Source organism: Ascaphus truei, chromosome 5 (genome assembly GCF_040206685.1).
Source record: "Ascaphus truei isolate aAscTru1 chromosome 5, aAscTru1.hap1, whole genome shotgun sequence".
Taxonomy (NCBI): Eukaryota; Metazoa; Chordata; class Amphibia; order Anura; family Ascaphidae; genus Ascaphus; species Ascaphus truei.
This window is the reverse complement of record NC_134487.1, coordinates 38,856,265-38,873,764: the sequence shown is the minus strand read 5'-3', so window position 1 is coordinate 38,873,764 and position 17,500 is coordinate 38,856,265. Positions and strand designations below refer to the sequence as shown.

At 44.6% G+C, this 17,500-nt stretch overlaps 1 protein-coding gene across 11 annotated transcripts in view; it reads left to right on the top strand.

Moving 5' to 3' along the window:
* Positions 1–17,500, top strand: part of ATXN7L1 (ataxin 7 like 1) — a 136,268-nt gene that overhangs the window by 95,978 nt on the left and 22,790 nt on the right. For 10 of the 11 annotated variants that reach the window (XM_075599684.1, XM_075599683.1, XM_075599682.1 and 7 more), the window contains one exon: positions 17,122–17,381. In XM_075599684.1, coding sequence (XP_075455799.1) covers positions 17,122–17,381 — 260 coding nt within the window. Of the gene's footprint in view, positions 1–10,300; positions 10,369–17,121; positions 17,382–17,500 lie in introns of those variants that run through there. The other variant, XM_075599693.1, reaches the window with a different exon arrangement.

Genomic DNA, 17,500 nt, shown 5'->3' with positions numbered 1-17,500 from the left:
GGGAGACCAGAGACGGGGGAGACCAGAGAGAGGGGAGACGGGGGGAGACCAGAGAGAGGGGAGATGGGGGGAGACCAGAGAGAGGGGGGCAGGGGTGACTGACTGACCGGGGCAGGGGTGACTGACTGACCGGGGCAGAGGTGACTGACTGATTGGGGGGGGGAGGTACCTCTGGTGTCACACATACTCCCATACACACATACACATTCTCCTATATATATATATATATATATATATATATACATACATACACACACACACACACACACACATACATACACACACTCCCACATACATACACACACTTCCACATACATACACACACTCCCACATACATACACACTCCCACATACATACACACACTCCCACATACATACACACACTCCCACATACATACACACACTCCCACACACATATATACACACACACACACACACACACATATATACACACCTATATACACACATATATACACACACACAGGCCGCGACCAGCACCACCACGCTCCCCCGCCCATCTCCTGCTCCGCTCCCACATGAGGGGGCTTCCCCCGCTCCCATCACCCGGCGCGCTCTCTGACGCGGGCCCGGGGGGAAGCGGGGGGGGGGGGAAAGCGGGGACATGAGGGGGCATCCCCTGCTCCCATCACCCGGCACGCTCTCTGACGCGGGACCGGGGGGAAGCGGGGACATGAGGGGGCATCCCCCACTCCCATCACCCGGCGCGCTCTCTGACGCGGGACCGGGAGGAAGCGGGGGGGGGGGGGGGAAGCGAGGACATGAGGGGGCATCCCCCGCTCCCATCACCCGGCGCACTCTCTGACGCGGGACCGGGGGGAAGCGGGGGGGGAAGCGGGGACATCCCCCGCTCCCATCACCCGGCGCGCTCTCTGACGCGGGACCGGGGGGAAGCGGGGACATGAGGGGGCATCCCCCGCTCCCATCACCCGGCGCGCTCTCTGACGCGGGACCGGGGGGAAGCGGGGACATCCCCCGCTCCCATCACCCGTCGCGCTCTCTGACACGGGAGCGGGGGGGGGGACATGAGGGGGCATCCCCCGCTCCCATCACCCGCCGCGCTCTCTGACACGAGACCGGGGGGGAAGCGGGGGGGGGGGACATGAGGGGGCATCCCCCGCTCCCATCACCATAACTGCGGGCAGCAGGAGCACCGGGGAGGGGAGGGAGGTGGAGGAAGGCACAGATAATACTTACTGTGTCCTCCATCCTCCATGGGAAAAAATGGCCGCTCGTTGGGGGCTGGCTCATATAGAGCCTGGCCGTGCGCCCACAAAGCCTGGGAGCGCGCGCCAATCATCTGTCAGGTAGGGGGAGTTTTTTTTTTTTTTTTCAGCCAGCGCGAGCAGGGAAATTTCAGCGCGAGCAGGGAAAATTTAAAAAACAAAACACGTGTGCTGCTTGGGCCAATAGTTACTCGCCCGGGGGTTAAATCCACCCGCCCCGGGCGAGTAAATGTATAGGATTGTCGAACACTGTATATACATACACACACACACACACACCTGAACCCTATTATAACGCGGTGCTCGTGGTCCACATAATGAGACCGCGTTATAACCGGGATTGCGAGGGGGGGGGGGGGAAATGGCCGCCGCTATCAGGACTTAACCGGAGCTGGTGCAGGGGATTCGACACCACGGGTCAGCCATCGCAGTGTGTGTGTGTGTGTGTGTGTGTGTGTGTGTCTGTGTGTGTGTGTGTGTGTGTGTGTGTGTGTGTGTGTGTGTGTGTGTGTGTGTGTGTGTGTGTTTGTTTGTGTATCTCCGTGTCTGTCTGTCACCAATAAAGCTGGGTGTTTAAAAAAAAAAAACAGCATCTTATGAGTTTAAAGGATGGAGGTGGTGTTTCACAGCATGTCTCTACTGTTGCATCCACTTCCCAAGTTGGCCATTACACAGATGGCGTGCGTGAATCCAAGTAATGCGTTTATTATTGGGGTGGACTAATTTGAAAAAGAAGGAAAAAAACGTGACTTAAAAAAATTACATAGAACACTTCCAATTCTTTTACAAGATGCCAAGCACAAAGATTATACACAATACTGACATTAGAGCACATTTTGTAAATGTGTTGCTGCTGAACTTCAGCTGTGTTTGGAGAGCACTTTACTATGGATCAGTAGCTCAAAAAATTACATGTTCATGCAAAAAACCCAAAATGCCCATTTGAGAGATAAATAGCCCCCTTGTAAATGAAACCTATCCATGCAGCAACCAGGGACATATTATATGGCCTTACTCGGGATCTAGTGGGTTAGAGAGTTCCCTTAACCCGTGCAGACAGTTACATCCATGCTCCTTACCATCCTTTCCAATTGCACATGTCACTGGAGTATTGCAAAGAAGTTCCCTTGCCCGGTAAAATCACAATAAAAACGCCCATCAGGAGCTCACTTAACATTTTCGCAAGGACAGAAAAGCAAAATAATAATACGTGTGTTTTGAGGTAAAAAATAAATGAATAAAAATGCCACTATGCAGTAATTCAAGCAGGGTGATAAAGGATGGAGCCAGTAGCAGCAACAGGAGGAGCTGGGTTCATTTTCCATGGCTGCAGAGCTGGGTTGTCCTGGAGCCCCCTACTTTGCTCTGCTCTCCATCACTCTTCTATAGCTGCAGCCAACACTAGCTCCTTCTCCTACTGTTCACTGTACACACTGACACCCACACTTCTCACCTCTCAGCTGAGACTAACCCGACCAGGAAGAGCTGTGTCACTTTACTTCTGCAAAGCAAAAGGGGGTTGATGTGTGTGCGTGTGTGTCCGTTAGCAATAAAGCATTGAATATTTGTATTTAAAAGATTTTATTTTGCAGCTTAGCTTTTTAGAAACTTGAGTCACGCTCAGACCACGTTATAAGCGGATCTGCATTGTAGCGGATCGTGGTGTAACGGGTTTAGCTGTATATATATACTCCACTGCACTACTCTCTCTATATATAGATATATATATATAACTTGTTTTTTTAGGGGATCACTTCTTTAAATGGATATTCATTGTGTTTTGGTTGAATTTTGAGGTCTCGCTCTAATATCGGTTGTATGAGGTATTTGAGATGCTGTGTATTGGGATGAACTCACGCTATGGCGTCTATTCACTAAACTTCGATAAGTGACTCAACGAGCATTTGTATGAATGTATGTATGTCTTTATTTATATAGCGCCATTAATGTACATAGCGCTTCACAGCCGTAATAGTGACAAAGGGAAGAAGTGCTTCTGACATAGAAGTAACATTTAGGAGAAGGAGTCCCTGCTCCGAAGAGCTTACAATCTAATTTTGTTGGTAAGAAGAACGTACAGAGACAGTAGGAGGGCATTCTGGTAAGTGTGTCTGCAAGGGGCCAAGGTTAATGTATGATGTGTTAATTATCACCCATGGAGCTACTCACATGCTTCCTTAAGCAGGTGGGTCTTAAAGGTGGATAGAGAGGGTGCTAGTCGGATATTGAGGGGAGGGGCATTCCAGAGGTGTGGGGCAGTCGGTGAGAAGGGTTTAAGGCGGGAGAGGGCTTTAGATACAAAAGGGGTAGAGAGAAGACATCCTTGAGCAGAACGCAAGAGCTGGAATGGTTATAGTGAGAAATTAGGGCTGAGATGTAAGGAGGAGCAGAAGAGTGTAAAGCTTTAAAAGTGAGGAGGAGAATTGAGTGTGTGATACAGGATTTGATAGGAAGCCAGGAGAGAGATTTCAGCAGGGGAGACACTGAGACAGATTTAGGAAAGAGTAGGGTGATTTTGGCAGCAGTGTTTAGGATAGATTGTAGGGGAGACAGGTGAGAGGCAGGAAGGCCGGACAGCAGGAGGTTGCAGTAATCAAGACGGGAGAGAATGAGGACCTGAGTCAGAGTTTTAGCAGTAAAGCACCAGAGGAAAGGGCGTATCTTTGTTATATTGCGGAGGAAAAAGCGACAGCTTTTAGTAATGTTTTGTATGTGGGAAAAGAATGTGAGAGAGGAGTCGAGTGTGACCCGTAGGCAGCGTTCTTGGGCTACTGGGTAAATGATGGTACTTCCAACAGTAATGTAGAAGGAGGAAATAGGGCCAGGTTTGGGAGGAAGTGATGAGCTCTGTTTTTGCCATGTTTAGTTGATCTCTCTTTGAGCACTTCTCGAACGAGTTTGCATACAGTATGTAGCTATTCAGAAAGCTTTGATAGCATGCCAAACTCGCTCCAACAGTGCTTCTTCCCAATCGGGCTCAGACAAACCACGCGAGAGCTCCAAGAATGCTCAAACTCGCATTTTTGGAAAAATCAAGCAATTCTAGTAGCTTCGCGGCTGCAACTCGCAGGTTCTCATCTCGCCACCTCAAGGGTGGCGAGATGGGATCCGCGATGTGACGTAGAAGAAAACATTTATTTCCTGATCACCCTGGCAGTGGGCACTCTTGGGTTAACTCCCTCCTTAGCTTAGTAGGACAGGAAATTGATCTTTGTAGGTAGGCCATAAAGGCCCCTCCCTCTACCTGCAAGTTAGTATTTTTCCTGTCCTTACAGCTAGTAGCAGGTTTTATTATTTTGTAAGGAAAAGGACTCACCTGACTGTAGTTAGTACAGTCAGCCAGGGTTCTCGGCCTCTCTGCCCTGAAGCTCCGGTCGACGCATCCCTAGGGGGTGGCAAGATGGAGGCCCGTGCGACCGGGCAAGCCCAAGAAGGACGCGTGCTAACACGAGGGTGGGGTGGGAACAGCAGGAGCTGTGTGAGCAGAGGCTCACTGTTTACCACATACGCGTCTGAGAATGCAGCGGTGTGGGATACAGAGTAGTGTCGGGCGCGCACAAGTTCACACGTGCGTGTTGCGTTCCACCGGCGGGCACTTGCGCGTGAGAGCCAAAACACACCTATTGGGCTTACGTCAGAGCAACAGCGCGACGGCCCACAGCGTGTGAAGGAACCGGTACTGCGGCAGCATGGAGCGCTCAGCAGACAGACGGAGCCAGACACAGGATACTGAGGCCAGTATGGAAGCTGGAGGAGTTAAAGGGTCGCTATCCAAGGCTAGGTGAGTCCTTAGATTAGTGTTCAAGGTTAAGAGAGTTGATTTCATGCAATTATAGGAATTATATCGAGTTTTATATTGTTTTTATAAAATTAGTACTATGGTTAATCAACCAGAAGAAAGAACTTCTAACGGTGCAGTAGAATCCCTGCACCAGAATAAGGCGGCTGCTAAAAAGACCAAGTGGTGTGCGGCGTGTGAAAAGCCAGCGTTAGTGGGGAAAAAAGCTTTGTGCGGACTGTCTTAAAGCTGCAGCAGGAGAGTCAACTGACCAAATGAATAATTTCTTAGTTTGGATGAAAGACAGTTAAACAAAGTGTGGAGTCTGCTGTACAGGAAGCAGTAAAACCAGCTCAGAAAGAGGTCAAGGTCTCAGACTAGCCTAGATAAAGGCAGAGCTTCTTCAGACAAATCAGAGATAAGATGTATCAGGTGTCAGAAGGTGAGTTTGATTCATCAGAGCAAGAAATGCAAGCGGAAGAATCAGAATTTGATTTAGAAATGGTGGATCCTCTCATAAAGGCAATGAGGGAAGTATTGGCGTTAGAAGATACGGAAGAAATAACTCAGAGAAAGGATAAGTTATTTGGAACAAGGCAGAAGAAAAACAGAGTTTTTACGGTTCACCAAATAATCAAGGATATGATACAAATAGAATTGTCACGTCCAGATGGAAAATTTAATAAAATGTATCACTTTGCGCAGGAGGAAGTTAAATTCTGGGATGTTATTCTAGAGATTGCTGCATCAATCTTTGGACTATCAAACAAAACAACCATACCCAATAAATAACAGCAACTCTTTGGGACGTTATGGTCAAGAAGATGGATAGCGTTCTAAAGAAAGCGTATGTTACAGCAGGCACAGCATGTAAACCAGCAATATCAACAACGTCATGGATTGCTAATATTGAAGAAGCACTGGAAAAAGGAGTGAAGAGAACTTCTACTTTAAAAGCACTGTCTCAAGTCAGATGTGCAGCAGACTACATCGCTGAAGCCTCACTGGACGGGGTAAAATCAGCAGCCAAGTCCATGGCTTTTTCGGTAACGGCAAGAAGAGCGCTATGGCCCAGGCAATGGATGGCAGATGCAGCGTCCAAAAATAGTCTGTGAACCTGCCTTTTGAAGGAGAATTCCTATTTGGAAATAAATTAGATGTAATTTATAACTAAAGCATCAGGAGATAAGAGTACCTTTTTTCCCCTGAGAGTAGTAATAGAAGATATGGGCCTACATCCCAGCAGACGGAAAGAAATCAGTATAGAGAAGCAAGGGCGTATCGGCCTGGGAGACCGTTCGCAAGACAGGCGACATGGAGAGGCGGACAAAGTAAACTTTTTTTGTGGCACCAGAGGGAGAGCGTCATTCCCCAGAGGAAAATTTGCATGTAGGTCAGGGGGCCCAGCAGTTCCCGGTGGGGGGAAGACTGAACCAATTTGGAGCAGCATGGGTGGGCCCAATCGATAAAGGAAAGGTGGGTACTGCAGACCATTCTTTTCGGATACCACCTGGAATTCGAGAATATACCAAGAAGAGATATATTCCTAACAACAAAGAGTTTACAGACCAGGGAAAATGTAACACAAATGAGAATTGTCCTGAAGCAGTTATTACAGTCCAACGTAATAATAAAGTTTCCTCGAATACAGAGGGGAAAAGGGATTTATTCCAAAGTATTCCTGGTAGAAAAAGGATCAGGAGGTTGCAGAGCAGTCTTGGATCTAAGAACCGTGAATACTTTTTTACGAGTAAGGAAGTTCAATATGATTTCCCTAAACATCATCATTCAGGAAGTAAAGCCAAAAGATTGGATGTTATCCATAGATCTAAGGGATGCATATCTACATATCCCTATAGCTAAGAGACATCGAAGATTTCTCAGGTTTACAATAGACCAGTAACATTATCAATATACGGCGCTGCCATTCGGACTGGCGACCTCTCCCAGACCATTCACAAAGGTCTTGGCTCCATTGGTAGCAGAACTAAGAACAAGAGGCGTGGAGATCTATCCATATCTAGACGATATCCTGGTGAAATCGCAAAGTCTAGAAAAACTAGTACGAGACAAAGACATTGTCATGTCCTTTCTGAAATAACATGGCTGGCTTATAAACACCGACAAAAGTCACTTAGTGCCTACACAGTCCCGAAAATTCTTAAGGGTAGAGTTCCACACAGCAGAAGGAAAAGTGAGATTACCATATGCAAGGAGCCAAGACATTGCAATACAAGCAAAACTACTAAGAAAAGCAAACGGATCGCCGGCAGGAGGCTGCATGAAGCTCCTACGAAAGTTTACATCAACGTTAAATGTAGTCAAGTGGGCAGGTCTACATATGAGACCATTGCAACAACATTTTCTACAACAGTGGATAAGTCTGGCCACTGCATCATGGTTCCCAGAAGAGTTTGGCGTTTTAGGTTCTAACCTTTAAATTAAGAGAGAGGACGTAACGTCCATTGATGACTAATTACCCGGTTCTCGCGCCCGCCCGCATGCTCTCTCTGAGAGTGGGAAATGAACAAAGCTCACTTGCTGCTGCTTTCAAGATTCTTCAATAACAATGAACTATTAACCAAGCTTTCCTAGCGGTGCTGCTGGGGGAGTGGGTGTCTGTGTTTGCACTGTGAACATAGCAAAGAGTTTAATGGTGCTGTCCCAGGCTTAGAAGCCACAGGAGTCCCTACATTACAAAGCACAGGGTGGAGCAGGCTAGAATGTGAAGGGTTTTGCTTTATTTCAAAGTAGCAGAACTCCAAGACATGATTGTGACTTGTCTCGTGTAATTGCAGCATCGCCGATGAAGTTCCAGCTGGCCTCTAATCTCTGAACGTGAAGTCATTTTATAGTTCATTTTGTTTACCACTTTTAGTGTGCCCTGGCAGCTGGAATTGAGGGTTGAGGGGGGGCAGGGTGGGGGGGGAGTGCTTCAACCTGTCTTCCCTCCTCTGGGTTTAAAGTTTAATGCATCAGCAGGCTGCACAAAAAAACAGATTTCTTGGGTATGCCATTAGTGAGCCGTTCCTGAGACTGCTGCTGGACTCTTAGTCCTGCTCCCAATACATTACCCTCTTCCTATGTATTTATTAACCTCATACGTTTGTTTTAATCCCTTCACCTCTGGATGATGTGGTGCCTGTTCCTAAATAATAGATTCTTAAAAGACCAACACTCGTCTGTATAAACAAATGAATACCACGAATGGTGCTGCCAACCTCTGACCTCCGATAGAGAAAGTGGAGTTTGCCTGCGTAGGAGATTGATGCCCCAACTCAAAGCAGCAGCGGGCATTTCTTTAAAACTGAGGGAGCAAATAAAGAGGCGACCTGGCCAATACTGAACCCCACTTCTAGCTTCCCGCAGAAGGAAAGCGTTGCCGCAGAAATTCATTAGCGTGCCTGAGATGCTGACTCTGGGATGTGTGCGCCTCCACCGGCTCTAAACCTGAGTAAGAGCCAGTGAGAAACGTCTTCATGGCAGAGTTTTTTCGGCTTAGTTTGTAGGGTTTGCACGACCAGGGAACAGCAGCTGTGATAATTGACGGGAGTCAAAACGGCGTGTTCATTTTGGTCTCAAATCTCTTAAGCCAAAGAAGTTGTAAGTGTGTAATTATACTCGGGAATGATATATATTGCAGCTTGTTAATGTTCAGGATGGATCCTGGACCGTGAGCTTCAGCTGGAAATTGTGAAGGTTGTTGGTCCCCTCTCAGTGTGCGGTGAAGCCTTCCCTGTGCTGGGGAACATTTTAGGAAGCCCCATTCACTTGAATGGAGCTGATCTCTGCTCCATCACAGGAAGAGACGGCTTCAGAGTATATTGGATTGGGGCCTGTCTAAAGAAGTAATAGTGGATTGTAGTAACATTTTGGGGGCATTTTCTCAGGTTCTGCCACTTTATCGAGTAGGTGGCACAGCCATTCTTAGGCCTCGTCCATGGTAAGCGCTTGCTCGCTGAAGCGTGCTGACGCTCGCTCATGCTTGTCACTGAGCCCCTACAGCCGCAATTAGAGCGGCTTTAGTGGGGGCTCGCCTACGCTTCTGCAAGCGCGCGGAAGCGTAGGTTTTAGCAGATTTTTAAATTCACGCGCTTGCCGGAGCGCAGTGCCGGTCACGTGAGCGGTTCGCCCAATGAGGGCGAACCAGCTCTGTGACGTCACTGGCCCGCCCCCTGACGGCGCGCAGGGCAAGCAACCGTAAGGCCAGGGAAAGCACCCGCTTTCCCTGAGCCTCAGCACGCCAGCGGGGAGCTTGGCCGAGGCCTTAGATTGCAATCTCTTTGGGGCATGGGATTCCTTTTTCCTAATGTTACTTTTATGTCTCAAGCGCTTATTCCCATTATGTGTTTATATTATTATGTCGCGTGCATTACTGCTGCCTCCAAAAATGAAAGCAGACAAATGTTTTGCTATTAGCATGGTTAGATTTATATAGGGAATATAATAGACTGTGACATTTTTCACAAAAGGGTTATTTTCTGGCTGCATGGGATTTTATCGTCCAATAAAACTGATTCACGTCATATTTTTTTTTTTTTAAGAAGTCTCTGTGACCTTTTTAAACCTCTCTTTAATGTCTCTGCCTACACTTTCTAGGCCTTGTTAAATGTGTCATTAAAATCTCACGTTAGTCCTGGATTAGTGGGAAAGAAATAACATGATAAAATGTGCGCGCATGTAAAATCACAATCTATGGTTATTTCAAAGTGCGGCCCCGCATTTTACTGAGCGATAGGGGCCAACTTTCAAGCTCAAAATCAAAATGCTACTTGGATCTTGGCCATTAAAATGGAAAAAACGTAACTACTGCGCGGGGAGGTTTTATCTTTCAGGGGAGTTTTTGTTACTAATGACTCACTCCTGTGTGGTTTTTCATACAATTGGTTCAAATGTAAGTTATCCAATTATTTAATGTAACAGGAAGGGCAAGATAAAGAGAATAAGAACCACAAATGTGTCTTTAATGTAGACGAGTTTAAAAAAAAAAAAAAATAGCGTGTCTCTCTCCCCCCAAACACACCATTATGAGCATACATAACTTTTATTGGTGGCAGATGACAGGTTCAGGCTGCTGAACGCTTGATGAATTGATTTTCTTCTCTAGTATGTGCAGTAATAATTTAACTTCATTCGGAACAACCCTGTAAGACGGGGGATTCGTATAAAAATGCATGCAACTCTAATTTGCTTATTTTTGTTTCTATTAAAAAGGGAAAATGTGGGGGAACAAATAAAATAAAAATAGACTGTTTTCACTTGCAGCTTGTGGTGGAGAGAACTAGAGAAGGAGAGCAATTAGATCTGTTGCTCAGCACTAGAGAAGACATGAGGGATTTCAGCATAGGTAAGATAATAGGGAGGGGAACCTGAACATCCTGATAAAGGTCCCAAGGAGGAGTGCTGCCGGTAATTTGATTGTATGACAGGAAGGGAGTCTGCAGCACTCACTGGGTTATGGGATCAAAAGTATACATTTATGACACCAAACAAAACCGAGATACTATGAGCGACTTTTCTCAAGCTGGAGTGAGGTCTGAAACGTCACTCATAGCATCTCGGTTCTGCTTGATGTAATACATGTAATGTGCTGCACGCTACCATCCTGTTATACATTATCTGGAGCTGAGTGCTGGTCCTGGCCCCACTGCATGCACCCTGTTGTTAGCCAAGTATTTTTTTCGATTTTCTTTATTGATATTTTGAGTGCCCCGGACATGTTGTTTTTTTTTTTTTTTTTTCCTAGTTACTTTGATTTTCCAATATATTAATACATAAACCAAGCAATGATTTGCTTCTGCCCAATCATACGTTGCTGCTAGGTTTTCGTAAAACGTTTGCAATCTTCGATAGTCGTCTTGACCAGCTGGCTTTTCTTGCATCCCACGTTGAACACTTGCGGGATTGTCCGGCACAGCTCGGTATTTTCCGTCTTTGTTCTTGCGTTTTGGGATTGCTTCATTTCACGCCGTTTCCTCCGTAACCGCTTTGTCTCATCTGCTATTTTCTTTTCCTGTTTTTTTTTTTTTTTTTTTAATTTCTCCAGTTTTTTTGGCGCGTTCAGCTATAATCTTCAGAAGGTTTTTCATAAATGTTTGTCAAATTATCCCCATGCATTTCAAGCTAGCTGAAGTGGTTTTTCAACTTTTGTTGTAAGTCTCTGCTGTACTTGATGTTTGTTTTTCTCTTCTTTTTTTAATCAGTTGTCTTTATTCCATTTTTGCCTTCAGATGTAATCTGCAGCGAACAAATCGATGATCACTTCTTGCGTCAAAACTGTTAAGCTTGGCTCATGCTTTGAGAGTTGGTGACGTCACCGCTGTCAAGCATGAGCGCGCGTCGCGGCAGTGTGGCCGCAGCCTTAGAGTCCGGCAGCTGTAGATAGCCAGATTGAGGTTTAAATCACAATTGGTGTTTAACCTTCAGTAATTCATAGTCCCCTCTGCTTTCATGACTTCTTCCTTGAACGCTTTCAAGCCCAGGGACAATCCGACCTCTGGAAAATGAAGGTCATCGCTTTGCGGTATCGTTCATATTTGTGGTTGAGGTGTTACCATGTCAGCCTCAACTGCATGTTGGCAAGTACCTTTCCCACTTAGGTCAGGTATACTGTTCAAGATTTCAAAGCATGGTTGAACCTGCCTGCACAAGTATCACTATACATCATCTTAGAAAACCTGAGAAGAAGAATCCTGGCCTAGGTCTTTACATGTTGCTTGAAGAGCAGGGAAACTCCAGAACAGTGGAACTCTGCCGTAGTTCTGTTCAACCATTAGAATGGAGACAAAGAAGACCTCAGGAACTATATACAAATTCATCTACTTCTAGTCACTTAAATCTGCTACAACAGACTTTACTCTGCCTGGAGAGCAAGTGGGATTTTTCAGTTTATACTGAGAGATTTCTCAAAGTATTAAATATGATCTACCATTCACTTTAGGATTCATAGATGACCAAAAAAAGCATTTGGTTCTGTCTACACCTAGGCCATTTAAAATGCATTAAGAAGTCAAAATGTTGACGAGAATGCCATATCAGTCAATAGACTACGTGACGATACAAGCAAGATGAGGATCAGCAAGGGTGTGCAACAAGGGGACACCATGTCACCAAAGCTTTTCATAGAAAGAAGACCTTGAATTGGAGAGACAAAGGAATCAACATGAGTACTTGAGTAACCTAGGATTTGCCCAAATCCAGACTATCTCCAGCAACAAATCAGAGAATTTGCAGAAACAAGGAAGATGATGGGCATACACATGAATCTCAATAAGACCAAAGTGATGTACAAATGTTTCAACTTTATGGTATAAGTAGAAGTCAAAAACGATGTCTACCTTGGCCAGCAAGTATCAGTGGATGGGTAACCTTGTGAATTAAATCAATAGATGAATAAAGCTCGTATGAAATGTATTTAGAGGAGACAAGACAATCTTCCAATGGAATTTCCCTCTGTGTCTTAGGCATAAAGTGCTCAACCAGTGTATATATTACATGTGCTCACATATGGATGTGACACTTGGACAGAAGCTTTAAACAAAGTAGTATGGAGATATATATGTTGCGTATTACCCCAAATGGCAGGAAAAAGATTGAATGGGTTCGGAAGTAAACTAAAGTTTGTGACGTCATCACAAGGGCAAATAAATTAACATGGCTGTGGGCCGGTCATATCGACTAAATTACCATAGGACGAAGACGGTACTCGACTGGATTCCAAGGGGTGGATGACATTAGAAACTTTGTGGGAGTAATGTGGAGAAGAGCGGCTTACACCCGCAGTACATGGAAGCTCATTGAGGGAGGCCATCGGCGAGCTAAAGATGATTATATAACTCACGCCTGGGAAAGTATTTGTCATGCTAATTGGAAATGAGGTTTTTTTTTTTTTAGTTTTTTTTACACAACTGGGAAGAAAATAAGTATTATTATTTTATTTTACCCCAGGGTAAAAGTGATTAAGTTTATGTATTAGACTCGCAGTTTCAGGAAACCAGATCGGAGAAGGGGGTAGAGATTCTTAACCTGCAGTAAAACTAGCAGAAGGCAATGTATAAGGGAACTTATACAGTCTAATTTTAATGTCTTGTTTACAAACATATTCAAGACAGATTCCAAAATTGGCATAAACCCCATCAATGTCAGTGGGGTCTGCAATGCATTACAAAGCAATGGCGCTGAGGGGGTTAAAATACTTTAAAGCTATTTTCTGCCTAAGGCACCCCCTCCCCCACCCCTCCTTTTTTTCCCCATTTTTATTTATTTTTATTTCAAGGATCAATCCAAGCCGTTTAGGTTTTTTCCATTTAAATTTTTTAATACCGGTTTCGAAGTTGAACCCCGTTAATTTCAGCTCTGGGGACCCCCTGCTTCCCCAGATACTTACCTCCGAAAGGGGTGCCGGTATCTCCTGCAGTTTTCTACAATTTAAAGCCCCGGGACACATGGGCCAACAGGAAGCCGCACCGGATGACACAACGGCTTTTTATTGGCCCGCAGAGCCCCTGGCTTTGAAAAGCAGCCACATAGTGAACCCTGGAGGGGTTACCAGCAGCCACTACGGAGGTAAGTATCTCCAGAAGCAGGGGTTCCCCCGGAGCTGAAATGAATGAGGTTCAGCTCCGGAGACCCCTGTGTCAATCTTGTATTAAAAAAAATGAAAGAATAGTAAACCACGGCTTGGATTGCCTCTTTAAATTAACACACACCTGTGCATGCATTTTTGGGGCTCAAATCTCCCTCGGCCCGAGAGCCAATAATAGGAAGCCACAATGTCATCAATCGGCCACGGGATTTTTAACAACCAGGAAGTAGCCGGCACGAGGTTCCGGTATCTCCTGCATGCTTAAGTCTCCTACATCATGGCCCACGTGAGCGGGACATTTAAACTTGGCCTAGGTACCCCATACCTGGGCCTGTATCTCGGGAAGCAGGGGGTTTCCTGGGGTTAGAATTAATGCGGTTCTGCTCCGGATACCTCCTGCCTCATGCCTATATTAAATATAAAAACTTTTTTTTCTTCAGGAAATGCTGCTCTAAACTAAGGGGTTAGAATATTTATAAATGTCTGGATTTTTTTTTAAACCTAATTTTAATGTATTAAATGTATTTGTGCTGTTGGTCCATTTTAGTCAAACACGGGAGTGCTGCTTTTAAAGGGAAGTCACAATAATGTGTCAAGAAAATATTATTTCACAAATGTACAGATGAAACGGTTTCCTTATATCCGAACAGTTGTGATGTCACTTATTAGAATCTCCTGGGAATCACAATAGGTTTCCCCTGCTGCAGCAGTAATCATTGTCTGTTGTACGTTCTCTTCAGCCGAAGACCATTTGGTAACTTCCTTTGCTGATGTCTTTATAATTGAGCCTGTCCCTGAACAGGACGTAGTAGCAACGGGAGAGGCGGGCGGGCGCATTGTGAAAGAGGAGGGCACACGGCCTGCAGAAGGGGCAGGAATTCATTTCCAGGTCCTCATACAAAAGGGTGGAGAAGGAAGTGAAACACCTCGCAGGTTTGAAGCTCATTTATAATAAGATGATTATTAAAAGGCCGTTATATTTGCCAGAGTTAATGAAAATATTATACATCATGCAGATTTCACGCATTAAGCATGTCACAGTTGCTGGCTCACTGTGCCTGGGGAAATGCACCCTTCAAGGACCATAAAACATGCACTGAAACTCATTTTGAGAGGCAAAGGAGCAGGGTTCAGTGTTGGGATCACCAGATAGGCAGTGCAAACTGACGTATAAACCGTGTAATAATTCCCATGTGAAACCATATTGAACTAATGACCGTCATATGAGTTTAAAAGACTCTCATGAATGGGAGTTTAATGGGTCTGTCCCACATAGAAAGAATTTTATTTATATATATACACACACTCACACTGATCCGGTTCTGTGGCTAATGAAATGCTTTTATTTGTCTTCTTCGGGCGACGGTACAATGGTTTAAGCCAAAAAAATTACTTTCAAGCAGGGCAGCTTGGAATGATATGGATATATCATCTGTTCCCATAGAAAGATTGACTTATTCTGAAAGCATGATTCAGTCTGCTTGTAATTTGTTTACCTATTGACCAGTTTTCGCATTCATGCCGCATCTTTCCACATTGCTCATGCCTGTACGGCTATCTGATTACATTGTTTGTATTATTTTTAAAGCGAATCTGAGACAAAAGGGGGTTATATGTTGATTGTATGATGGTGTCCTCTGCAAAATATTCTTGGATGGTCCTCACCTCTAAAATGCCTCTGATCGCACGACATTTCTACCTTATGGCATCTTCATGCCATTTCTTGCTCTCTGAAGGAGGCAGAGTTTTGTGAGAATAGTGTACTAAAAAGCAATAATGCAATACAATATCATCTTTATTTTTACAACGTCATCTTAAACATATGTTTAGATGTTTATGGCCCTTAGTTCCGTTTGCTCCATAAATGATCTTCACGTAAGATCCTTTACATGCTGTTTTATCCAATAATCTATATTGTTTGAGAAGATGTAGTTAAACTGAAGATGATATTGTATGATGGTGTATTACTGCTTTCTATTATCCTTCTCTGCAGATGTGTGTGGATTGTCACTTAGGGGGAGAGAGAGAGATGTCATATATTTTATTCCCAGTGTAAGTTTATCCACAACAGGCTTTATTTTTTATACAGTACTATGTTTTGATATATTCAGCCCTTTCTTAGTTGTGTTGTTGAGTTCACCTTGTTTCCAGCACCCTTCTGCAGTACGGCAGGAATGATGGTTACCCTTTTCTCTCTCCTTCACGCGTGTTGAACAATATTGAGTATTGAATAAATAAGAGATCAGCATCTAAGGATCTTAAGAGATCATCATTAATAGAGTTTTTGTGCACTGTCCTGATGGGATAAAAAAAAAATACACATTGAATTTGGACACGTTCCTGTTGTATTTTTAGCAAGTACAGTTTGCTCCTACATGGGACTGCACATTTAAACAAGATTTTTTCCTTCCCTCCATAGGAGAGGTTCGGTTTAAGAATAGATTTTCAGGCCTACACCAACCTGCTCACCCTGGAATAGTATACCAGTATATCGAAGACCTACATACAACCAATATTCACACACATGTAAATATTCCAGAGATAATTATTACAATCAACTACAGCTCAACCCCCTTATAACGCTGTGCTTGGGGTCCAAAGAATCACATCGCGTTATAAGTGGATCGCGTTAGAAATAATGTACAATTGTATGCATTGTACAATAAAATATTTAAGATGCTAATAATTGTGTTGCAAAGTATTCATAATTACGAAAATTGGGAGCCACGCTTGCATCGCGTTATAAGCGGATTCGCGTTGTAACGGTTCGTGTTATAACGGGGTTGAGATGTATGTTTCCATGTTATTTAATCCAATATTTACGACAAATATGTAGGCTATCTTTGGAATATCTGTGTTGAGTATGATCTAACATAGGGGGGGGGAAGTATATTTTTCAACAACCTTGAGAATAAACATTATCCTAAAACTTGGAGTTCAACGTAAAACCCCGTATTTACACCACATGTTGTTTTTCATAGTCCTAATATCCTTCTCTCCCGTCTCCCACGAATTATCTTCTTTTCAAACTGGGATTTTTAATTACTCAGCAGCACACACCGCTTCAGTTTTGCCTGCAGCACCGGTGCCCTTTCCCTCTCTGATGTTTTGCACGTGATCGCCTTTTTGAGGCCAAACTGCCATTTTAATAAACACACAATCCCCAGCAAGCTCTAAACTGCCCTTTTCTTTCATGGGTTTTTGGAAGACCACAATTCTCTTAGCCAGAGGGCTTCTTTGAGCGAGAGTTGTGGTCTCATAACGTGATGTTCTACACATTTTACAAAGCACAGTCATGTCAGTCTCTGATGAGGGGTTTCACCTTCATCCATAACAATACACTGTATTTCAGGACCAGTGTCAAGCACGACACCTCTATTTATTCACCCTCTTAGGACAGTCAGTGAGCCCTGTACAGACCCCCTGAAGTGTGTTTATTTCCAGCTCTGCATTATCAGAACGTCTGCAGCCCAGTATGTATGTATGTATGTAATGTAAAGGGCCTCTGTTTTCCAGTGTCCCTGTACCGGTAGTAAGCCTCGAGAAAATCCCCAACCTTGTGAAAGCAGATGGTGCCAACGTTAAAATGAACTCTGCGACCAACTCCGCCTCCACCGCTGCCTCTTCAGCGTCATCTTTGACGAAGCAGCCGGTGGTTCCCAAATCCGTGCCGCAGTCACCAGAGAAGATTCTGAACGGGAAGGGAATCGTGTCCCTGGACAAGAAGCACCAAAATGGGACCAAAAGCAGTAACAAGCCTTACAAGAGACTATCGGGTAAAGTACCATTTCCCAAATTCATTTCCATTTGTTTGCACATGTATGCAATTCTTTGTAAATATGTACAGCCTGCACATCTTCCTAACATAATAAATACATCAGTGGTGGGCCAACTC